This window comes from Odocoileus virginianus, chromosome 29 (assembly GCF_023699985.2).
Source record: "Odocoileus virginianus isolate 20LAN1187 ecotype Illinois chromosome 29, Ovbor_1.2, whole genome shotgun sequence".
In the NCBI taxonomy this organism is placed as follows: Eukaryota; Metazoa; Chordata; class Mammalia; order Artiodactyla; family Cervidae; genus Odocoileus; species Odocoileus virginianus.
In genome coordinates this window covers 12740598-12766227 of record NC_069702.1, presented here as the reverse complement: position 1 = coordinate 12766227, position 25630 = coordinate 12740598, and the positions used below count along the sequence as shown (strand labels likewise).

Here is a 25630-nt window from a genome sequence, read left to right as displayed (position 1 = left end):
GCTTTTCCTGGTGACTCAGGGGTATAGAATCCATCTGCCAATGCAGGAGATCTGGGTTCAATCCTTGGTTCAGAAAGATCCCACATGCCAAGGAGCAACTAAGTCTATGTGCCACAACTACTGAGCCTGTGCTCTAGAGACCAGGAACCGCAACAACTGAAGCCCCTACACTCCAGAGCTGGTGCTCCGCAACAAGAGAAGCCTCTGCAACGAGAAGCGTGTGCACCACAACTAGGGTAGCCCCCACTCGCTGCAACTAGGGAAAAGCCTGCTCAGCAACAAAGACCTAGCAGAGCCCATTAAAACAAAAAATTTTAAAAAAAGATGATGGGGAGAAGCCTGAATTCTGATTCCCACTTTGGTTCCTGCTGCCTTTCTGAGCTTCTGTCTCAGCATCTGTCTGAACTGAGTTATCAAAGCCCACCCTGCCCGACTGGGATGAAACTACTTGAGACTCAGGATGTGGGAGAGCCTGGCTGCATCGGGGGGATGATAAATGTCACCCGAATCTTAATGTCTTAAAAAGCAAATTTCATGAAACCTCCAAATGGGTGTTTTTCCAGGCAATACAATCAGTAGCATGAAGTTGCTGTTGTTCAGTTGCTCGGGCGTGTCTGACTCTTTGTGACCCCTGCAGCATGCCAGGCCTCCCCGGCCTTCGCTATCTCCTTGAGTTTGTTCAAACTCATGTCCATAGAGTCGGTGACGCCATCCAAACATCTCATCTTCTTGTCGCCCCCTTCTCCTCCTGCCTTCACTCTTTCCCAGCATCTGAGTCTTTTTCCATGAGTCAGCTCTTTGCATCAGGTGGCCAAAGTACTGGAGCTTCAGCTTCAGCATCAGTCCTTCCTATGAATATTCAGGGTTGATTTCCTTTAGGATTGACTAGTTGGATCTCCTTGCAGTCCAAGGGACTCTCAAGAGTCTTCTCCAACTCCACAGTTCAAAAGCATCTATTCTTCAGTGTTCAGTCTTCTTTATGGTCCAACTCTCACATCTATACATGACTACTGGAAAAACCATAGCTTTGACTACATGCACTTTTGTTGGCAAAATGATGCCTCTGCTTTTTAATACACTACGTAGGTTTGTCTAGGTTTTCCTCCCAAGGAGCAAGCGTCTTTTAATTTCATGGCTGCAGTCACCATCCACAGTGATTTTGGAGCCCAAGAAAAGGAAATCTGTCACTGTTTCCATTGTTTCCCCATCTATTTGCCATGAAGTGATGGGGCTGGATGTTATGATCTTAGCTTTTTAAATGTTGAGTTTCAAGTCAGCTTTTTCATTCTCCTCTTTCACTTTCATCAAGAGGGTCTTTAGTGGCATGAGGTTGAAGGCCCACAAATTTTACCAGCTAACTTAAAAACACAGAAGGCAAAGGTGTGCTATACAAAAGCCCTGTGCGGCCCAGGTTTGCAGGGATCTGAGACCTTTCTACAGCCCTGAGACCCATATCTGCAGGCAGACACATGGTGGGTGGATCATTCTACTAATTAGGGTTTCCCATCTCTGTCAATCTCCATTTGTCTTCTCAGAAAAGGTGTGGAGCAGACATGACCTCTGCCAGGGCTAGGATCCCTGAAGTCCAGTCAGCCGCATCATCTTGAAAAGCCGAAGCTGTGATTCCATGGGGTCAGGGCAACACTCATGTGAGAGGAAGACCCCCTGTCCCCCCTATCCTGTCCTCAGCTCTCACTGGTATGACTGATGGTGGGCAAAGGTGCTGAGAGATGGCTCTCACCTCCCGGGGGAAGGGGGGAAGTTGACACTCACTGCAGCTCAGAGACAGCTCAGGATCTAGGGGAGACTCTTCAAAAATGGGATTCGAATTCAAGCTTTCAAAGCAGAGCTCATGAGTTGCATGGGGCTTGGATGTCTGACTCTGGGTACCAGATAAGGAGGGGAGGTTGATACAGGAGGGGTTGAGCATCTCAGCCTCCTGGGCTCAGGACAGGTGTTCCAGAGGGAACGTCCGCCCTCCTCACCAACAGTCTGCTCTGCTCTGATCCTGGGAAACTTCCAAACAGAGGAGGTGGGTCCCAGGTGGCCCCAGCACTCCTCAGCAGGGCAGCACAGACCCCCTTCCACCAGAAACCACAATTAATGAGGCAGACTACATGCAGTTTGGCCAGAGCCACTCCAGCTGCTGACTGGCAGTTAACAACCCTCATTAGTCTAATTCAGTTAGGAATTGATTAATCATTTATTAATTACAATTTATTGGGGCAAATAAATAAATGCTAGTGAGCGTGGATTTCAGGCGATTTGCCATAAGAAAGGCATGGAGCCAGCATACTGTGCGTCAGAAATCTGGGAACTGATCCCAGTTTGGCAGAGAAGGGGGACCAATGGGTGTTGAGACTCTCCATCACACCAGCATCCAGTAGTCCCCAGTGGACTGCTCATTCACAGCACTGATGACCTCAGTCTGCAGCACCCCCAGAGGTCTGGGAGGGTCCAGAGATGGTGTATTTTGTAAAAAGATTCCCAGGGGAATCTGACATGCAGGCCAGCGAGAATCACTTTGCTGGATTCTTCAGAAAAGTCCTTGTCTGGCTGCATCCTCAGTGACCTTGATGGTCAGGACTGCGAACCCCACCCTTCAGCTGAGGCAACCCTGGCTCTGGGAACACAGATGACCCCAGAATCAGAGAAACCAGAGCTGTGCTGGGAACCCAGTGCTGTGCAGGTGCAAAAGTTGGCGCTGCCCTTCCGTGGACCAGCCTGGATATTCGTTCTTACCTGACTCAGTTGACCTTTGCTGTGCTGCCCACCCCATCCTCAGCTTGAGTGCACTTAGCAAATCCTGTAGATTGATGTACAGCTGTAGTGTAACATTTAAAGACACTGGTTATGCTTGCAGGAGCAAGCATCTGGGGGAAAAAAAGCTAAATTGGGGAAAAGTGAAAAAAATCAGGCTTAAATAAGGTCACTAAAGGGGAGTGGTCACGCTGGGCACCATTGTTCAAATATCCTTATCTGAGAAGAAGATTGTCTTTGGCAGACAATGATTGTTAACTACCTAACTGTATCCTCTCCCTTCTTCCTGTATAATAGGACAATTTTCTTCAAGGAGGCAGTGTGATCTATTAAATACCCACTTGCAGCCAGAAGTAGCCATAGTTCTGACCAGTGAGATATTAGACTGTTTCTGACTTTTAAGTTTGCTTTTTGGTTTTTGACTTCTGTTTTTGCTTTCTGCATAAAAGAGAATAGCTACAGATGGTTTCAATTTTCTCCTCTTCCCCACTTTTATCCTCCTTTCTACCTTGAGCTTTCTGCATAAAAGGGAATAGCTACAGGTAGTTCCAATTTTCTCCTCTGCACCACTTTTATTCTTTCTACCTTGAGCACACACGTAACATCTGGAGCTGCAGCAGCCACTTCTGATCATGAGGCTACAAGAGTCTCAGAGATACTGAAACTGTTACCATGGTGCCACCTACCTTCAAATTTCTTGTTATATGAGAAAATAAACCCTCTTTGATTAAGCCACTCTACCAGCAGATTTTCTATTTCTCACTCCTGAGAACATCCTCGTCTGATATACAAACTATACAATGATTTTTAATGGCACAGAAAGTCCATGCAGGCTGTGGTCAATGGAGCCTCATTAAGTGATCAAAAGTTAGCTTTGTGAAAATGCTCATTTGGATGAGTATTTCAGTCCATAAACATTTGATAAATGCCTGCCATGGTCCTGGCACTGTGCTAACCATGAAGATATGACATGACTCTAAGAACTCAAGATTTGATGGGATAAACAAACACTACTCAGAGTGAAGATAAAGTACCTCACTTCAGGTCACTGGGCCCCATGTGGCATGGCCCCAGCTCCCCTTTATTTCTACCTGTTACTCTCCTCCCAGCTTGCTTCTTACCCTGGCCTCTGCGCCATTCCTGTCTACCATGCTTTTCCCCATATGTACAGTCTTGGTTCCTCACTGCCTTCAGGCTCTGCCCATGAGTCACCTTATCCCAAAACCATCCCTGACGCCCTTCTGTGAATGAGCCAATCCCTCCTCAGTCCCCGTCCTCCCTCCTCGTTTCCTCCATCACCCTGGCCAGCTCCCATCACCAAACATGCTTCTTGGTTTGTTTTCCTTTTGTCTGTTTCCCTTGCTGCGGTGAAAATCCCATGATAACAGGGCTTTTTCTCTCTTTTATTCACTGCCCCCTCCTTGGTGACTTGAACAGTGCTAGCACAACTAGTTGACTTCTGAGGCTGGCTAGCTAGTTGGAGGAATGGATAATTACTACTTCAGAAAGAGCAGTGCTATGAGACAGGTGAGCACATGGGGCTAAGGGACCTGAAAAGAGGGCTCCTAACCAGGACATGTGATTAGGAGAAGGCATTCTGGAAGAGGCTGCATTTGAACATTCCTTGTTACTCAATCAACAAGGGTTGGCTTCATGATGATGGAAGTGTGGGAGCAGGTGGAAAGAAGTGCATTGCCAGGAGAAGGCACAGTCCCTCTGCAAACACAGAGAGATGGAACATGTATGTTAGTAGTGCTCTCAACTTCCTCACCTGTAAAATGGGGGTAAGAGTGTACCTATCTTGGTGGGTGATTTTGAGGGTTACGTGATAAGCACTTACTAAATTATTGATTATTATTGTGATTATGAGAGAAGGAAATGGCAACCCACTCCAGTACTCTTGAATGGAAAATCCCATGGACAGAGGAGTCTGGCAGGCTACAGTCCATGAGGTTGCAAGAGTTGGACACAACTCAGTGACTAAACCACCATCACCACCATTGTGATTATGGTCATTATTCATACACATTATGAAGGTAAGAACAGAGAATGCTGAAGAGATGTGCAGGAGTGGCCCACCAAGGAGCTCAGGAACAAGTTCACAACTGTTTGATGTGATGGTGAATTCTATGTGTCAGCTTGGCTGGGTCATGATGCCCAGGTATATGGTCAAACAGGATTCTGTGTGTGTAGGTGCTTTTGTGTGCATGACTGCTAAGTCACTTCAGTCACGTCCAACTCTCTGAAACCCTATGGACTGTAACCCGCCAGGGTCCTCTGTCCATAGGGATTCTCCAGGCAAGAATACTGGAGTGGGTTGCCATGCCCTCCTCCAGGGCATCTTCCCAACCCAGGGACTGAATTCACATCTCCAGCACCTCCTACATTGACAGGCAGGTTCTTTACCACCAGGTGCTTTTAGATAAAATTAATTTGTGATGAATTTAAACAAGTGGACTTTGAGTAAAGCAGACTGCTCTCCATAATGTGGGTGGGCCTCATCCAATCAGTTGAAGACCTCAATAGAACAAAAGACTGACCTTCCTCAAACAGAGGGAGTTCTGCAGCAGATGGCCTTTAACCTTGCACAGCAATATCAGCAACTTCCTGCATCTCTTGCCTGACAGCCTATCCTGCAGATTTTGGACTTACCAGCCTCCATCATCATGTGAGCTAATTACTTAAGTAATTCTATCTCTATCTCTCTCTGTACATCTCTTATGAGCTCTGTCTTTCTGGAGAACATTGACTAATACATATGGCAATGAATCAGCCAGGATCACAAGTCACCACCTAATTTCAACTTCTCCTGGGCCTGGGGGGGCAGTCACTGAGGCCACCAGGGCTGGGCATCTGGCTTGTCCCCACAGCCCACTAAAATGTAAGCACAGGAAGCTCGAAAGGCTTGGTACTTGGTTCTAAAGTATTTGTCCCCAGTCAGCAGAAAAAGAGACAGCAGAATGGAGAGGCATCCCTTGTCTGGGGCACAGCCCCATGGTGTGTCCAGCTCCACCATAAGCCGAGCTGGCCTCTCCTTGGGATGCTAACAAACAGTGAACCCACCCCATGGTCCCTTCATATGTGAGTTCTGATCTGTATCAGGTGATGCTCCCTCCTGTTCACCTGAGACACTGCACGGCAGACGTCATGGAGACAGACCGTGGTGAAAACCAAGGCAACAAATGTGAGGAGCAGAAGACAGATGGCCTTGCATGGCATGTTTAAAAGGCTGGTGTTGCAGGTTGAATTGTGTTTCCCCAGCTCTGCATGGTGAAGCCCTAACCCCCAATACCTCAGAATGTGAGGCATTTGGAGATACGGCCTTTAAAGAGGTAATTAAATTAAAATGAGGTCATTTTAATAAATAGTCAGGGCAGGCCCTGATCCAGTTGGGCTGGTGTCCTGGCCTCCAGAACTGCAAGACAACCACTTCTGTGGTTTAAGCACCCAGGCTGTGGAATTTTGTCACATCAGCACAAGCAGGCTAATATGGTTGGCTTTTGTTCTGAGGACACCAGGGAGATACAGAAGGGTTTAAAAAGTGGATCCCAGCTATACAATTGTGAATGAATGAATAAAGGAAATAACATACAAACATACAACATGGAGGATATGGCATTTGGGGAGGAGGGGAACTTTTTTTAACAACAGGGTAGAGAGGAGTGTGGAGGTAATTCCAAGAGTGTTTTATAAATAATTTATTGCCACTGCTTACGCACACAGTTTCCCTCAGGAGTCATAAGGGACACTGCTTTGTTAGGAAATGCCAAAAGGAGTCATGGGGACAAGGGTCCAGGACCAGCCCTGTTACTTCTAACCCCCTTATACTGGAAATGTATTCTCTAGGATGAATCAAGGTTGAAACCAGTTTATAGACAGAAAAAGTCCTCGGAAAGCTCATCCAGAAGATGGACTGAGACGTCATTGTGGGAAAATGGGAAATGCAAATGAGTAATGACGTCTGTTATTAATAAACTGGTCAGTAATGGATCATTTGCTCTGGCCAAGCTCGAAAGCCATTCGTGAGTGAGCCTGCATTTCCTCTGATATTTAGCTCTCAATAAAGCAATCCATGGAAGCCAGCAAATTCCTCCAAGCCAAGCCTGTGCCTCAAGCCAAACACAGACTAATTAATATGAAAGGAATAAGTGTGTGTGAGTGTTAGTTACTCAGCCCTGACTCTTTGCGACCCCATGGACTATAGCCGGCCAGGCTCCTCTGTCCATGGGATTCTCCAGGCAAGAATACTGGAGCGGGTTGCCATGACCTCCTCCAGGGGATCTTCCCAACTCAGGGATCAAACCCAGATTCTCCTGCATTGCAGGCAGGTTCTTTATCATGTGAGCCACCAGGGAAGCCCATGAAAGGAATAAATAGTTCACTCAAAAGAAATGGATTCCACCCCTTATCAAAAATGCCTGCATGAACGATAAAAGGTGCCAGTAAAAGCATCATGTTAAAGAATTCTAAAACTGATTCTTCCATAAGAATAACAGCTCACTTCAGAGACATGGAGAAGTTAGACATCTTGCCCAGAGTCCCCAGGTTAACCCAAATTCCAACTCAGCTCCTTCAGACTTGGGAGGTGAAACTGTCTAACCATTGTGCTATAAACTGATGAACTCCTGCAATGTCCCGAAAAGAGCAAACATATGCACCAGGCCCCCACTTACAGCAGGATGCGATGTTGGCTGGGCATCTTACACACATCTGCCACCACTGCCCCAACACTAACTCTGGCTCTACCACAGGATTTTGCATCTCCTACCCGCTTTGTCTGTGAGGTTCTTCCCCCTGAATCTCCCCATGGTCTGCTTCCTTCTTAGCACTGTGGTCTTGCCTTAACTGTCTCCATCTCAGAGAGGCCTTCTCTGTTGCCCTCTCCTCCAAGGAAAGCTGTCCTACCCTCCCAGGCCATCACATTATACATTTTCTGCAAAGCAATTATCATCATTGAAATCATGTTTATATACTCATTGTGTATTTATCTTCCCTACTAAACTGTCAACTCAGTGGCATCAGGGACCTCATTCATCTTGCTTGCCACACCCTCACAACTACCTAACGAACACTGGGACAGAACAGTTGGCAGAAATGTTTACTGTCTGACTCAAAATCCTGCTGTCCTTTCCACCCCTACTCCTATCCTAGAGGCCCAGCAACTTAAAAGATGAAAAAGATTCCAAAATGGTGTACATTTTTAAGGGAAAAAAATAAGCTGAACAGTCAAATGTTTCTGAACATTCAAACTGATAAAACAGATATATAAGACCAAATCTCTCAAAATTGCGAAATTGATTTGTTGCAGTCTGGGCAGTAAATTGGTTAGTCTGCTATTAATCAAATAGTTTTTCACACTATGAATTCACATGCAGATGTAAAAGTCGGGAGTGTGGAACGAGACAGCTAATAATATGCTTGTGTGTGGAAATGATCGTCATTGCATAATAAGATAGCGTGGAGTCTGGAATTATCATCTGTGCAACTCCTGCTCAGTTTTATCCAGAATCTGCCTTTGAGGGACATAAAAAGCTATTATCATATAACTATTCCACTTTCTGCTGTTTTATGTGCAGACTGCCTCTGGCTATTCCATGAATTTTAATTAACTCTCTGTTTATTTTGCTTCAACCCTATGACTCTCTAAGCGCAGGGCCCACTTGCTAATCCAAGAAAGACACTTTTGAAGTGAATTTCTCAGGAAGTTCTCCCAAAGGTATCTTCCTCCTTCCCTTCAAAATAATTAAGCCCTGTTGACTTCCAAGTTGACTCTGAGCAGAGTACTCCAGCCTGGACTTTCTCTGCCGGAGCAGAAGGAAAACGTCGACTGGCTCCACCTTCCAAGGGACCAAGAGGAACTTGTGAGGCGGGGAGAGTGAGCCTGGAGAGAGAGGGGGCCTTTGTGAAAAATGAGAGTTTGCAGCAAGGGAGATGCAGAAATTCTCCTCAGGACCCTAACCCAGAGGCAGTCAGTATAAACCAGTCAACTACTGCTTATCAGTTAATTTGTTAATTATCAAGGTTTTCACTCATTTATATAATATTCATTCATTTAATTATGTAGCACATATGTCATATGCATCATATACACATTGTATATGTAAATAAATATTGTATGTGAATATAAATATACACACTGCTTAGTGTGTATGTGTATGCATATATGTGTATATATATATATACATGTATGTAGATATATCTATACTGTACTGCTTTGTGGGCATACATATTCATATATGAGTGTGTGTATGTATCTATACACTCTATGTGAATGGTGGGTATATGTATTGTTGTTTAGTTGCTCAGTCATGTCCAATTCTTCTGTGACCCCAAGGACTGTAGCCCGCCAGGCTCCTCTGTCCATGGGATTTTCCAGGCAAGAATACTGGAGTAGGTTGCCACTTTCTACTCCAGGAGATGTTTCTAACCTAGAGATTGAACCTGTGTTTCCTGCAAGTCTCTGGCATTGCAGACAGATTCTTTACCACTGAGCCGCTGGGGAAGTCTGGGTATATGTATACGTGACTATACATACACAAACGCACATGAGTATATACTACTTAATGTGTATGTATACAGACGTATAAATATATATGCTGCTTAGAAGGTATATAGATATAAATATGTGTTTATATATATACATTTATATATATACTTGTGTGTATATATATATGCATATACATACACGTGTATATGCTATACACATATACACGTGTCTATGTACACTGCTTCCTAGGTATGAATACATGCATATTCATAAATGTGTGCTCATATATGTATTTTGCTTAATGCATTCGTACATGTATCTATATACTGCTCAGTGAGTATATATATGCACATGTATACATGCATTATATACATAAATTCCATATATATGTGTGTGTATGTATTATACTTTACATACATATAGTTGCACTCAGTAGGTACTGCGGATCAAATTGTGAACAATGAGGAAACGTTGCTGCCCTCACAGAGCTTATGTTCTCACACATAAGACCAATAGCCACAAGGAAAAATGAACAAGCATTTAATGGGCTTATAGGTAACCGGGGTGCATTGAAGAAAACAGGACCAGAAAGGGCACATGGATACGAAATGCTTGGGGTGGGGTCAAGTGGGGTGGGTATTCAGGGAGGGGACATGTGAGCAGAATTCTGCGTGACTTTTGCAGAGTTCTAGGGGAAGGTGATCAAGGTGGTGGGCCTAGCAAGTATAAGGTTCTGAGTTAGAAACAAGTTCAGCATGTTCGGGAGATGAGAAGAAGGGCTGCAAGGAATGAGCAGGAAGATGGAGGGGCAGAGAGGAGTGTCAGTGAAATAGACATAAGCCAGATTGCAGGGCCTTGCAGGCTGGCATAAAGAGGTTAGCATGCATTCTGAATGGCAGGGAAGCCCCTTAACCATTTGACCTAATTCATGCTTTATCATATCACTGGCTGCTATGCAGACCGGAGCCTTCCCTCTTCTTTCTCTCTCTCACTTATACATGCTCTAGGCAGCATTTATTGAGCCTTCCCCATCTGCTGGGCACTGAGCCAGCTGCTGATGGGACTGGCAGGTGACTAGAACCAACCCTAACTTTTCAAGAATCTCACAGTCTGATGGCTGAGGCAGAGGAGCAATCTGAAGACCACCTCTAAGCAAGGTGTGCTGTGAAGGATGGCAAGAGGAAGCTGAGAGAGACAGGTCTTCCCCTGATCCCTCCAGGTGGCTACCCAAACATTTCCAGAACCCACCACATAACCCAGAGTCAAGATGACATGGAACATATATGAAAAATGCCAACCATATGCCAGGTCCAGGTGTTGTATGGTCTCTGCCCCTTATTTTCACAGTAAACTTTGAAGATCACTCTGAGCATTCTTTCCTTCTTTTAAAGTCTTCATTTCAGAAAGGTATTTTTGTTCGATTCAATATAGAATTCTAGATTGATGGTTCTTCTCTATTATCACTTAAAAAATGCTGTTCCACTATCTTTGGCTTGCATAGCCTCCATTTCCAAACACAATGTGTCCTTTTGTCCCCTGGTTCATTTCAAGATTTTCTATTAATGGTTATAAGCTATTTATTAATTTGACTATGATGATCTTTGAAAATGTTTTCCTTGTGTTCCTTTTGTTTGGAGTTGGTTGAACTTTCTGGATATGATTTTACCATTTTCATCAATTAAACAAATAAACCATTATTTCTCCAAATGTATCTTATATGCCCATCCCTCCTTCTCAAACTCCAATTACACATACGGTAAATCACTGTGTTTTGTTCCATAAGTCACTGAAAGTGAAGTGAAAGTGAAAGTCACTCAGTCGTGTCCGACTCTTTGTGACCCCATGGACTGTATAGTCCATGGAATTTTCCAGGCCAGAATACTGGAGTTGGTAACCTTTCCCTTCTCCAGGGGATGTTCCCAGTCCAGGGGTTGAACCCAGGTCTCCCACATTGCAGGCAGACAGAGTCTTTACCAGCTGAGCCACAAAGGAAGCCCATAAGTTACTGAAGCTCTGTTAATTTTTTTCTCAGTACTTCATTTTTATAGCTTCCACTGCTATATCTTCAAGTTCACTAACCTTTTCTTCTACACTGCATTCATTGTTGTTATTCAGTCACTAAGTTGGGTCCAACTCTTTGCAACTCCATGGACTGCAACACACCAGGCTCCTCTATCCTCCACTATCTCCCAGAGTTTGCTCAAATTCATGTCTATTGAGATGGTGATGCTATCTAACCATCTCATCCTCTGCCTAATCTGCTGTTAATATCCCATCCAATGAATACTTCATTTCATATATTGTAGTTCTCATTTCTATGAGTTCTATTTGAGTGGCTATCACAGGAAAGCTGGGTAGGGGCGAGGGAAAGAGAAGGCAGGGGAATTAAGAGGGACATGATATTGGGTAAAAAATAAATAAGACACAAGGATATAATGTATGGCACAGGGACTATAACCAATACTTTAAAATTGCAAATGAATTATAATCTATGAAAATATCAAATCATTATTTTATGCACCTGAAACTTAACATTATAAATCAACTATGAAAGCGTTAGTTGCCCAGTCATGTTCGACTCTTCAAAGCCCGCCAGGCTCCTCTGCCCATGGGGTTTTCCAGGCAAGAATACTGGAGTGGGTTTCCATTCTCTTCTCCAGGGAATCTTCCCCACCCAGGGACCAAACCTGGGTCTCCTGCATTGCAGGCAGATTCTATACAGTCTAAGCCACCAGGGAAATAAAAATACAAAGTAAAATTGCACTTTCCCATGTCCAAAAAATTCCTAGACATGAAAAGAAGCAGGAAAATATGGCCCATAAGAAGGAGGGAAATTAATAAAGAGAAACAGACTCAGAAATGGCACCAGTGATGAAATTAGCAAACAAGGACTTCTACGGGACTATTGCTCATGTGCTCTCTATGTTCTAGGATAAGGAAACTATGAACATAGTAAGGACAAAAATAGGCATTCTCATTTTTTTTGGAGAGAAAACAGAAGTTTGCAGAAAATTTATGACTGGCCTAAGTTCATACGGCTAGAAGCAGCAGGACCAGAATCTGAGCTCAGGCTTCCCCATCTCGAAAGTTCATGCTCTCTCTCCAACATGTTGTTCCTTCCCAAAGCAAATGTCCAATGTTTTTGGATGTTGATGGACTCTCTCCTCCTGACTCTCATGGTTTCTTGCTAATACACATGTGATTAAAGCTACTTTCTTCCTAACTTCTGTATTTGGGAGGGACATGTGGGAACAAAACAGGCTGGTGGCAGTGGGGTCTTCTCCAGGCTTCTGATGCATCATGTGTAAAATGGAGATAATAAGGCCCAGCACACTGAGCTTTAAGAAGACAAAGATGGTACAACGGTTCAGTTCCTAGGACAATGATTGTGAGTTAGCCAAGACTCTCCAGGTTGCAAATACTGGGAGCCCAACGTGATCTTCTCCATCACCTCCAGCTTTGCTTGTAGTAATGCTTCAAAGCAGAGCTATCACTTTGCCAAACAAGGTTCAGTTCAGTTCAGTCGCTCAGTCTTTGTGACTCTTTGTGACCCCATGGACTGCAGCACGCCACGCCTCCCTGTCTATCACCAACTCCCAGAGTTTACCCAAATTCATGTCCATTGAGTTGGTAAGGCCATCTAATCATCTCATCCTCTGTCACCCCCTTCTCCTGCCTTCAATCTTTCCCAGCATCAGGGTCTGCCCTGAATGGGGCAGGCCAAAGTGCAGGGAAGGCAGTGTGGCTTAAAGCAGCCCTCCCTCAATGATGGACAGGGGGCTGTGCATATAAGCATCAGCTTCTCTGACCCTCGCTGCCTTCAAGGCACCCTCTACATGGAGGTCCCACATGGGGGTGAGTCCTTGTGCCTGAGAAAAATGGTCACCAACTCTTGCAGATCTGTTTTCTTACACACATCACTCATGACAGGATGACAAGAAGTCTTTCCCCTCCGATTCCATGGAAGGATTCTGAATGGCTCTGTTTGGGTCACACAGCCACTCCTTGGACCAAGCACTGGTCTAGGAATATGGCCCAAGTGGCTGGCACAACCACACCACATACCCATCTCAGAAGGTGAGGGGGGCATCACAGGGACTGACATGTCCACATGGGGTGGAGGAGGTGTTTTCCAAAGGAAAGAGATGCTATTGTGATAAAAAAAAAAAAAAGGGATGAGAAAAGCACGCTGTACAGTCAAAAACAACAGCCTTTAGAGTCCACTGATTCACCATTCCCTTTCCTTTTTACAGATGAGAAAACTAAGCTTAAGAAGGGTTAATTAACGATACCAAGTAAGCACAACTAAAGCATATCAGAGTCAGCCTGCTTCCCAGATCTAAAGTGTTTCTACTGAGATATGTAAAAATTCATCTGCCATGCCTCAACTGTCCTAAAATTTAGTCATAAAAGCATTATAAAACCCTTCAGTAAATTCTTGCTAAAACCAATGGATCGCCCGCAGCTGTTTACTTTGGTGCTTCACTGGGGAAGCACAATCTACCCCCCGCATGAAAGTCAAATAAGATTTCTGCAAATTCACATGTGCTTTTTCCTGATAACCAAGGCTATTGTCGTACTCTAACAATGAAATGTCTTTCTTGAAAACTCTTAATAAATGCCAGCTATCAAACCCACCAAAGGCTGAAAGCAAAACCAAAGTACCCATTTAATAGTAGGAGGGTGGTTTTCTTCATCCTAGCCTAGCACACTTCCACCTTGAGTCTCATAATAGTCATGTAGGCTCATCTACATCGACCATGAAAGGCAGTAGTTATTTGGTGTTTTGACCAGAACAGAGTTTTGTTCGACTGCCTTGAAGTAACCTCATCCTGAATACTGTATGTTTGTGTACATTTACATGAATTTGGGTGTCATCAAGAAATTGCCACAACCTAAGAGTGACTTAAAAATAAAGTCTCCTCTAGAAAGCTTGTATTTTTCTTCAGAACACCCACTATAACCAAAGCTTGAATATATTTATGCTCTGAACTATAGGTTCTGAGAACCAAGCCAGCAGCCAAATAGCAGCACAGATAAAGACAGAAAAGGAAAAGAAAACTTTCAAGATATAATCAAGTAATAACTCATGAGGGCCCAGGCTAACATATCTGATAGTACTGACAAGAAAGGGTACAAAGGACTCAGGGCCAAGATCACCACTGACTCCAGGGTAAAATGATACACCTCTATGTGGTGTCAATTGTGTTATGGATTAAGGGAGTTGCTTCAAGTTTTCTTCAGCCACAAATGCTCAACACTAGGATAAGCGACAACAGAAAGCAATGATTTAACAGAATTTTTTAAAGGTTTTGTTGTTGTTGCTGAAGTTCAGCCCTCCCCACGGGACTATAGGCAAACTTTCTAAATTCTCTAGATCATAACTCTTCTTCTAAGAAATCTGGAGAAGAACCTCAAACACAGCACATAAACTCTGTCCACATCTCTGGCTGACCCCTAAAAATCACATGTATAGAGCAGACTATAAGCAGTACAGAGCAGAAGAAAAAGAGAAAGGGACTGAGATTTGTGTGCACGCCCAAGAAGAGAGTAAGCAGTATAAATCCAACCAAGGTAACTTCTTATTAAAAATATATTTTCAAAGAAATACAACACAATCCAAAGTCTATACAACATAACATTTGCGATATCCAGGATGCAAACTCAAATTACTCAGCATATAAAGAACCAGGAAAATGTGACCCATCCTTAATTAAGGTGAATCCTAAAATGACCCAGATGTTGGAAATAGAATAAAGGATATGAAAACAGCTCTTAAGACTAAGACTAAGCTGCATGGTATAAAGGGCAATATAGTGGAAATAAATGAAAATATGGGAAATCTAAGAAAAGAGAAACTGTTTTCTTTTAATCCAGAACTTATACCTAGGAATATCATAGTCAAACTGCTGAAAGTCAAAGATTAAAGGAAAATCTTGAAAAGAGAGAGATGGATATGACATATTACTATCAAATAATAATGATTCAGATTAATGACCTCCCAGCAGAAAACACAGAGGTCAGTCAGTTGACAACGGCACAAAATCTTTAAAGCAATGAAGAAAAAGCTGTCAACCCAATAATCTGTATCCAGTAGAAGTAGTCCTCAAGAAAAGTGAAATAAATGCATTTTAGTTCAGCTCGGACTCTTTGCGACCCTATGGACTGCAGCACACCAGGCCTCCCTGTCCATCACCAACTCCTGGAGTTTACTCAAACTCATGTCCATTGAGTCAGTGATGCCATCCAACCATCTCATCCTCTGTCGTCCCCTTCTTCTCCTGCCCTCAATCTTTCCCAGCATCAGGGTCTTTTCCAGTGAGTCAGCTCTTCACATCAGGTGGTCAAAGCAATTGGAGTTTCAGATAAAATACAATTAAGAGAATGCATTGACTGGTGATTTGTGCCGCATAAAATACTATAGGTTACCAGAGGGAAATTCATACCTTCATGAAAGTTATGAATAATTATTAAGGGCTATTTTCCTTCTAATTTTTTAAAGGCCAAAAAACCCCACATATTTTAAAATATATATAACATATTTTACATATACATTATATATGTATATATTTATATGCACTTAAAGCAACAAACCATAATATTGTATTGGAAATTTATGGTTTATAAACTATAACACATATGACAAGTATAGTATAAGAGTTGACAGGTGTGGTAAATAGATCTATACAGTTGCCAGGTTTTTAGATTTTATGTGAAGTATAAAATATTAACTCTAAGCAGACTGAAATAAACTGTGAGGTGAAAGTTGCTTAGTCGTGTCCAACTTTGCAACCCCATGGACTATACAGTCCATGAAATTCTCCAGGCCAGAATACTGGAGTAGGTAGCCTTTCCCTTCTCCAGGGGATCTTCCCAACCCAGGGACTGAACCCAGGTCTCCCACATTGCAGGCAGATTCTTTACCAGCTGAGCCACAAGGGAAGCCCTGAGGATATGTATTATAATCTCTAGAGCAACAATTTTAAAACAAGGAAGCATGACTGTAAGTCATGAGATAAATGGAGATTCTAAATCTTCGGTTAATCTAAAACAAAACAGGAAGAGAGAAACCAAAGAACAAAAGAGAGAACAAGAGCAAATAAAACCAAGCTAAGCCTAATTGAAACCAAATCAATAACTACATTTACTGTGAATAGACTAAAAGGTAGAGATTGCCAGACAGATTTAAAAAGAAACAAGTTCCCAGGTGGTGCTGGTGGTACAGAACCTGCCTGGCAATGCAGGACATGTAAAAGATGCAGGTTCAATCCCTGGGTTGGGAAGATTCCTGGAGAAGGGAATGGCAACCCACTCCAGTATTCTTGCCTGGAGAATCCCATGACAGGGGAGACAGGCTGGTTACAGTCCATAGGGTTGCCAAGAGTTGGACACAATTGAAGCAACTTAGCAAGCATGCACACAAGACCTAACTATATGATATGCTCAAGAGATTTATGTCAAATATAAAGACACAGATAGAACGAAAGAAAATGCATGGAAAAATATATGCCACGTAGGCTAGAATAACTATATGAATTTCAGAGAAAATAAGCTTCAAAAAAAAAAGATTATTAGCAGAGATAGAAAAGAACATTTCACAATGATAAAAAGGTCAATCCATCATGAGGTCATAACAACTATAAATCTGTATGAACCTAATAACAGACCTTCAAAGTGTCAGAAGGAAAACTGACAGAATTAAACGAAGAAGAAACAACTCTAGGATCAGAGTTGGAGATTTTGTACGACTGGCTCAGAAATGGATAAAACAACTAGATTGTTATAATCAGTGAAGACGGAGACCAAGGAAGGAGGTGGTTCAGGACGGTGGTGTAAGAAGGTCCTGGATTCATCTCCTTCCAAGGACACAATAAATTTACAAATACACATAGAAAAATCCCTATGAGAATGACCTGAAAACTAGCTGAACAGCTTCTCCACTATAAAGGATAAAAAAGCCACATCGAGACGGGAAGGAGAAGCAGAGATGTGATCTCGCAAAAAAAAAACAAAAACAAAAACACTCCACCCCCAGCCTGGTGACCTGAAATTGGTGAAATTGGGAGGGAGCTCACAAATAGGAAATCTCACTCAAAAGAGCCAGGGGTTTGTGCCTACATCAGGCATCCCAACCCTTGGAATCAGCACTGGTAAGGAGAGCCTCCAAAAGGTCTGGCTTTGAAACCCAGCAGGATTTACATCTGGAAGAATATAGGGCTACACTCACCCTGGACCCAGTGCAAAAGCAACAAAGAGGCCTAGGTCTAGATCACATGTGAATGAGATTCATTTACTAACCTTAAAGCTCTGCTGGAGGGGCAGGAATCGGTTGGGAGTCTTCCTGGTGCCATTCTTATCCTCTCCCTTTCTAGCACCAGTGTTCGTGCCTCATCCTCACGCCGCATCTCAGCCCTGCCAGAGCCAGTAGACACATGCAGGCCATACAGGGGATGCCCCTTGAGCATCTGGCTCTGCTATCCAGGGGGAATTGTGTTTTGGGGCCCCATGGGTCTGAGAGAACCAGAGAGACTATTCTTGGCAGGCCCCCACACTCCAGTCACTGTACAGACAGTCGACTTGAGATGTAGCCCCAGTCTCCTGTGAAAAAGCCTATCCAACTGTGTTGGAGCTTCAGCCCAAGGGACAGAATTCCAGTTTTCCATACATTTAGAGGCTATGGAAGGGGTCTAGGGGATGTCTTTATGTACTCCCTTGAACTCACTGCAGCTCCCTGGTAACTCCCAGTGAAAGTGAAAGTTAGTCACACAGTTGTATCCGACTCTGCGATCCCATGGACTGTAGCCTTCCTGGCTCCTCTGTCTATGGAATTCTCCAGGCGAGAGTACTGAAGTGGGCTGCAATTTCCTCCCCCAGGGGATCTTTCAGATCCAGGGATTACCAACTGAACCACTAGAGAAGCCCGGAAATGAGATCAAACACTCATCTGGAGCCCTGATTTTTGCAGCTGTCACCAAGGAGACACGTATAGATCATCTGGTGTGAAGGCCAGCAAGGTTTACAACTGCAGTTCTGTATTACTGTATATAGTGGCATACCTTAAAAGGTGTGGCCTGCAGGTCCAGCTTCTAATCAGCCTGAAACTAAGGGCTAACTGAAATTCCACTCTCTGGAACACTCACAGGTCTTAGCATACCTTCAACAACTGGAAACTATGAAGAATAAGTCACAGAGCTAAGATAACCACAAACATTTAAGAGATAATCAAGAGCTAGGGCAAGGTTAAGCAATAAAATTGATCTCCTTCATAAGGCCAGTATTTCAAGACTGGCAGAGATAGCTGCTTCACCTAATATTTGACACAAACACAGACAGTCAAGCAAAATGAGGAGAGAAAGGAATATATTTCAAATAAAAGGAAAAGATATAACTACCAGTTAAAAAACCCATAATGAAAGTGAGATAAGTAGTTTAGCTGAAACAGAGTTCAAAATATTGGTCATAAAGATGCTCACTAAACTTGGGAGAAGAATGGATAAACAAAGACAGTACTTCACCAGAGATAGAAAATATAAGAAAGTATCAAATCAGTTCAGTTCGGTTGCTCAGTAATGCCTGACTCTTTGCGACCCCATGGACTGCAGCACACCAGGCTTCCCTGTCTATCACCAACTCGTGGACCTTGCTCAAACTCATGTCCATTGAGTCGGTGATGCCATCCAACAATCGCATCCTCTATATCATCCCCTTCTCCAGCCTTCAATCTCTCCCAGCATCAGGGTCTTTTTCAATGAGTCAGTTCTTCACATCAGGTGGCCAAAGTATTTCAGTTTCAGCTTCAGCATCAGTCCTTCCAGTGAATACTCAGAATTGATTTCCTTTAGGATTGACTGGCTGGTTCTCCTCCTGGAGACTGGCTGAGTCTCCTCCAAGGAACTTCCAAGAGTCTTCTCCAACACCACAGTTCAAAAGCATCAATTCTTCAGCGCTCTGCTTTCTTAATAGTCCAATTCTCACATCCATACACAACTACTGGAAAAACCGTAGCTTTGACTAGATGGGACTTTGTCGGCAAACCAGTGTCTCTGATTTTAGTATGCTGTCTAGGTTGATCATAGCTTTTCTTCCACGGAGCAAGTGTCTTAATTTCAAGGCTGCAGTCACCATCTGCAGTGATTCTAGAGCCCCCCAAAATAAAGTCTGTTACTGTTTCCACTGTTTCCCCATCTATTTGTCATGAAGTGACAGAACTGGATGCCATGATCTTAGTTTTCTGAATGTTGAGCTTTAAGCCAGCTTTTTGACTCTCCTCTTTCACTTTAATCAAGAGGATCTTTAGTTCTTTGATTTCTGCCATAAGGGTGGTGTCATCTGCATATCTGAGGTTATTGATATTTCTCCCAGCAATCTTGATTCCAACTTGTGCTTCATCCAGCCTGGTATTTCTCATGATGTACTCTGCAAAGAAGTTAAATAAGCAGGATGACAATATACAGCCTTGACGTACTCCTTTCCCTATTTGGAACCAGTCAGTTGTTCCATGTCCAGTTCTAACTGTTGCTTCTTGACCTGCATACAGGTTTCTCAAGAGGCAGGTCAGGTGGTCCGGTACTCCGATCTCTTGAAGAATTTTCCAGTTTGTTGTGATCCACAGTCAAAGGCTTTGGTGTAGTCAATAAAGCAGAAGTAGATGTTTCTCTGGAATTCTCTTGGTTTTTCAATGATCCAACAGATGTGGGCAATTTGATCTCTGGTTCCTCTGCCTTTTCTAAATCCAGCTTGAATATCTGGAAGTTCCTGGTTCACGTACTATTGAAGCCTGGCTTGGAGAATTTTGAGCATTACTTTGCTAGTGTGTAAGATGAGTGCAATTGTGTGGTAGTTTGAGCATTCTTTGGCATTGCCTTTCTTTGGGATTGATATGAAAGCTAACCTTTTCCAGTTCTGTGGCCACTGCTGAGTTTTCCCAATTTGCTGGCATATTGAGTGCAGCACTTTCACAGCATCATCTTTTAGGATTTGAAATAGCTCAACTGGAATTCCATCACCTCCACTAGCTTTGTTTGTAGTGATGCTTCCTAAGGCATCAGGAAGCTTCCATAAGCCTCTTACCCTTCTCTATCAGAGGGCAGACAGAATGAAAACCACAATTACAGAAAACTAACCAGTCTGATCACATGGACCACAGCCTTGTCTAACTCAATGAAACTATGAGCCATGATGTGTAAGGCCACTCAAGATGGACAGGTCATGGTGCAGAGTTCTGACAAAACATGGTCCACTGGAGAAGGGAATGGCAAACCACTTCAGTATTCTTGCCATGAGAACCCCATGAACAGTATGAAAAGGCTTCACTGGTGAATACTACCAAATGCCCAAAGGTTTAATACTTATATTTCTCAGACTCTCCCTAAAAATTGTGGAGGAGGGAACATTCCCAAACTCATTTTACAAGGTCAGCATTACCCTGATACCAAATCCAAACAAGGATCACACAAAAAAAGAAAATTATAGGCCAATATACCTGATTAACATACCTGCAAAAAATCTTCAACAAAGTATTAGCAAACTGAATTCAACAATATATTAAAAGGATCATGTACCCTGTTCAAGTGGGATTTATTCCAGGGCTGCAAGGATGATTCAACATCCACAAATCAATTAGCATGATATACCACGTTAACAGAATGAAGGCTAAAAATCACCTGATCATCTCAATAGAGGCAGAAAAAGCTTTTGACAAAATTCAACATTTATTTATGATAAAAACTCTCAACAGAGTGAGTATAAAAGAAACATACTTCAACATAGTAAAAGGCCATATATGATGAACCACAACTACTATCATACTCAAGTGCAGAGCTGAAAGTTTTTCCTTTTAGATCAGGAACAAGACAAGAATGCCCATGCTTGCCACTTTTATTCAACACAGATTAAATCTTGAGGGTATTACTCCAAGTGAAATAAACCAGTCACAGAAAGGTAAATACTGAATGATTCCATGTATATGTGGTATTTAAAATAGCCAAATTCATAGAAGCAAGACTGGAATGCTGGTTTCCGGGGGCTAAGGGGATGAGGGCATGGGGAATTACTATCTAATGGGCATAAAGTTTCAGTCAAGCAGGATGAATAAGTTCTAGAGATCTGCAGTACAGTGTTCTCTGTAGAGCCAGCAATAATACGTATATTGTACACTTAAAAATTTAAGCAAGTAGATCTCATGTTAAGTCTGCTTTCCACAATAACTTTTTAAATAAAATGCCTACATTGAAGGAAAAAGCTGCTGTTGGCCATCACATAAATTTGTGGGTTTTTTCCACTTTCCTTATTTAGATTCTCAAAGAAGAAATAGCATTAGCAACCTTGAAATAATTACCATTGTAATTCACCTAAAGCAGGGCAGCCGTGGTAATTTGATTTTCAGAATGAAATTACAGCATATCCAAAGGAAACTATTCAGACTTCCTTTCACATTTCAAATTTGGCAAATTCAAATCTTTCTGCCAAACAGGAAATTCCCAGTGCCCAGCAATCAACACAAAAACAAACTCACAAACGTGCACATAAGCATAAGTCCAGTGGTCAGAACTTTTATATTTTATTGATGAAATTTTTTAAAATCCACCATTCTTACCTTTCCAAAACTGCCTTTACCAATGGCCCGCAAAATCTGAAAATGGTCAAAGTTGACTGTAAAAGAAAAAAAAAGGAACAAGTTAGATTTGTCAATCTTTGTCTTGATTCTTAAAATGTCTTCACCTGAATATCTAACCATTTCTTTCCAATGGCTTCTGGTTTACTGCATCGTTTGCTATAACAGCACTCCACCACTGAACGGCTACTTTGCATATTCCACTCCCCAGCCCCCAACACATATACTTAGCAATTAACACTTCCCCAATGTATATAAAGGAGGAGAGACATCTTTTGGGCCAGAGGGAAGGGATAACAGAAAAACTTGGATACTTGGATTACCAGATTCTCGCACCCTGTATTCCCTTTAGCAAGATGACTTTACTTCTAGTCTGTCTTGTCCACCAAGCATTATTATCTTACACATTCAGACATCAGCTCACCTGTCTCAGTGTCCAAGGAGCTGATCCTGCCTCCATTATGAAACCTCTGGAGCCCCAAGTGACACAACCATATCGTAGTCTTCTCCTGCTCGGGTGTCTCACCTCTGGTATCATGAGCCAGAAGGAGGACAATGATTTCAAACCCTGTATTGTCTTGTCTCCAGCCCACTCCAGTATTCTCGCCTGGAGAATCCCATGGACAGAGGAGCCTGGCGAGCTCTATTCCATAGGGTCACAGTCAGACATGACTGAAGCGACTTAGCAAGCAAGCAAGACCTGCCCTGTCTCATGCCTCTCTTTCACCATGTTTCTTGATGGGGCTCCCCATTCTAGGTCTCTATTGCCTTATTCCAGTATGGCTTACACCTCATCCCCACAGCACATCAGCAAAGTACGGCCATACCACTCGAGCCCATGGACAGTTTTCTGTCCCCCCTTTACTTGGCCACTCTCCCTTTTGAAACATCTGCTTGTCTTCTATGGAAGTACGCCTTAATATTCCATTTCATGCATGAGTTCTTCTGTGCATTCATCCTTTACCACCCATCCATTAAATACTGGATCCCATCAAACCTCCATCCTACAACCTTCCTCTGCTCACCGGCTCCAAGGGCTTTCATCATCACCTAACGGCCAGTAACTTTCCAGGCTGTGTGTACAGGTTGATGCCAACCCCACACTGACTCCTGGAGGCTTCGGAGTTACCCTGAACCATTTCAAAGGATCCAAAACAAAACCTAGGAGAGGGTGTGGAGAAAAGGGACTCTCCTACACTGTTGGTGGGAATGCAAACTGGTGCAGCCACTATGGAGGACAGTGTGGAGACTTCTCAAAAGACTAAAAATAGAGTTGCTGTATGATCCATCAACTCCACTCTTGGGCATATATCCAGAAAAACTATATTCGAAAAGATACATGCACCCTAGTGTCCACAGCAGAACTATTTACAATGCCCAAGACATGGAAGCAACCAAAATGTCCATCAACAAATGAATGGATAAAGAAGATATGGTACATATAACACAATGGAATATTTCTCAGCCATTTCATTTTATTTTTTTTTTGTATTTAATTATTTTATTTTTTTATTTTATTCTATTTTTCACTTATTTTTTTTTCATTTATTTTTATTAGTTGGAGGCTAATTACTTTACAATATTGTAGTGGTTTTTGGCATACATTGACATGAATCAGCCATGGATTTACATGTGTTCCCCATTCCAATCCCCGCTCCCGCCTCCCTCCCCATCCTATCCCTCTGGGTCTTCCCAGTGCACCAGCCCTGAGCACTTGTCTCATGCATGCAACCTGGGCTGGTGATTGGTTTCACACTTGATAATATACATGTTTCGATGCTGTTCTCTCAGAACATCCCACCCTCGCCTTCTCCCACAGAGTCCAAAAGTCTGTTCTGTACATCTGTGTCTCTTTTTCTGTTTTGCATATTGGGTTATCGTTACCATCTTTTTAAATTCCATATATATGAGTTAGTATACTGTATTGGTCTTTTATCTTTCTGGCTTACTTCACTCTGTATAATGGGCTCCAGTTTCATCCATCTCATCAGAACTGATTCAAATGAATTCTTTTTAATGGCTGTTACTCAGCCATTTTAAAAGAGCAAAATAATTCCATTTGCAGCAACACAGATGGGCCTAGAGGTCATAATACTAAGGGAACTAAGTCAGACGAAGAGAGACAAATATCATACAATATCACGCATGTGTATTCCCTTTGGGATTAACAGATACACACTATTATACATAAAATAGATAAACAATAAGGACCTACTGTATTACACAGGGAACTATATTCAGTATCTTATTCAGTTCAGTTCAGTTCAGTCACTCAATCGTGTCCAACTCTTTGCAACCCCATGAATCACAGCATGCCAGGCCTCCCCGTCCATCACCATCTCCCGGAGTTTACTCAAACTCATGCCCATAGAGTTGGTGATGCCATCCAGCCATCTCATCCTCTGTCGTCCCCTTCTCCTCCTGCGCCCAATCCTTCCTATAACCTCTAATAGAAAAGAACATATGTATATATATAGACTGGTGGTTGCCAACGGGGAGGCAGGTGAGAGGGATGGATTTGGAGTTTGGGATTAGCAGATGCAAACTAGTATACAGAGGATGGACGAACAACAAGGTCCTACCGTAGAGCACAGGAACCATATTCAATATCCCGAGATCAAACACAGTAGAAAAGAATATGAAAAAGAATGTGTGTGCATATATATGGCTGAATATATACATATATATATGGCTGAATATATAACTGAATCACTTTGGTATACACCTGAAACTAACACAATATTGTAGCTCAACCATTTGTCATTGTTGTTCAGTCACTAAGTCATGTTCATGTCCAACTTTTACAGTCCCTTGGACTGCAGCACACCAGGCTATCTGTCCTCCACTGTCCTCCACTATCTCCTGGACTTTGCTCAAATTCATGTCCATTCAGTTAGTGATGCTATCTAACCACTGCCATCCTCCAATAATCCTAAAGGAAATCAACCCTGAATATTCATTGGAAGGACTGATGCTGAAGCTGAAGCTCCAAATCAACCATACATCAATTAAAAAAAGAAAGAAAGAAAGCAGACCTAGATTGAGTGGTTCAACATTCATTTGACTTCATAAGCTCAAAGCCCGGAACTCATCCCTGAATCCTCTCTTTCTCAACTCCACACCTAGTCCTTCACTAGGTGAGGTCCATTCCACCTCTTCACTGTCTCTCCCATCCATCTACCCTGTGGTCACCCTCTGGTCTAAACCATATCATTTCTCGCCTGGACAAACCACAGTGGTCTTCCAACATCCTCTCTCGGGAAGGGGGTCTTGCTCATCTTCTGCTTACACTCCTCCAAAGCCCCCCACCATTGCTTTCAGGGAAAGGGGAAAATTCCTCCCCGTGGCCACGAGGAAACCCACTGGGTCCTGCCACTTCTCCTGTTTCCCCTCCCATCCCCATCCCCACACCCACTGAGCTCTAGACATGAGAGTTTCTTTCTGTGCTGTGAGCAGCCATTCCCACTCCCTGTGCCTTTAATGGTCTTTTCTGGGCCCTGCACTTGTTAACTCTGCTTCCTCTTCATTCTTCCACATCCAGGGAAGGCTGCCCTCACCCTCCAGCCTGAGTCTGCTCTCCTTATTATACAGTCTCGCAGTATCCTGGGACTTCCCTCCAAAAGTCATCACTCTGTATTATTTTATTTTTTAAATGTGTTTATTTGTTGGCTGTACCACACAGCTTGTGGGATCTTAGTTCCGGGACCAGGGATTGAACTGGGGCCACAGCAGTGAAATCCCTGAGAAAAGAAAAAGTAGAATAGGTAGAC

At 43.0% G+C, this 25630-nt stretch overlaps 1 protein-coding gene across 2 annotated transcripts in view; it reads right to left on the bottom strand.

The window, feature by feature from the left end:
• STK32B (serine/threonine kinase 32B) overlaps positions 1-25630 on the bottom strand; it is a 369384-nt gene that overhangs the window by 259015 nt on the left and 84739 nt on the right. For both annotated transcript variants that reach the window (XM_020882644.2, XM_070458128.1), the window contains exon 2: positions 21843-21898. In XM_020882644.2, the coding sequence (XP_020738303.2) occupies positions 21843-21898 (56 nt within the window). The remainder of the gene's footprint in view (positions 1-21842; positions 21899-25630) is intronic.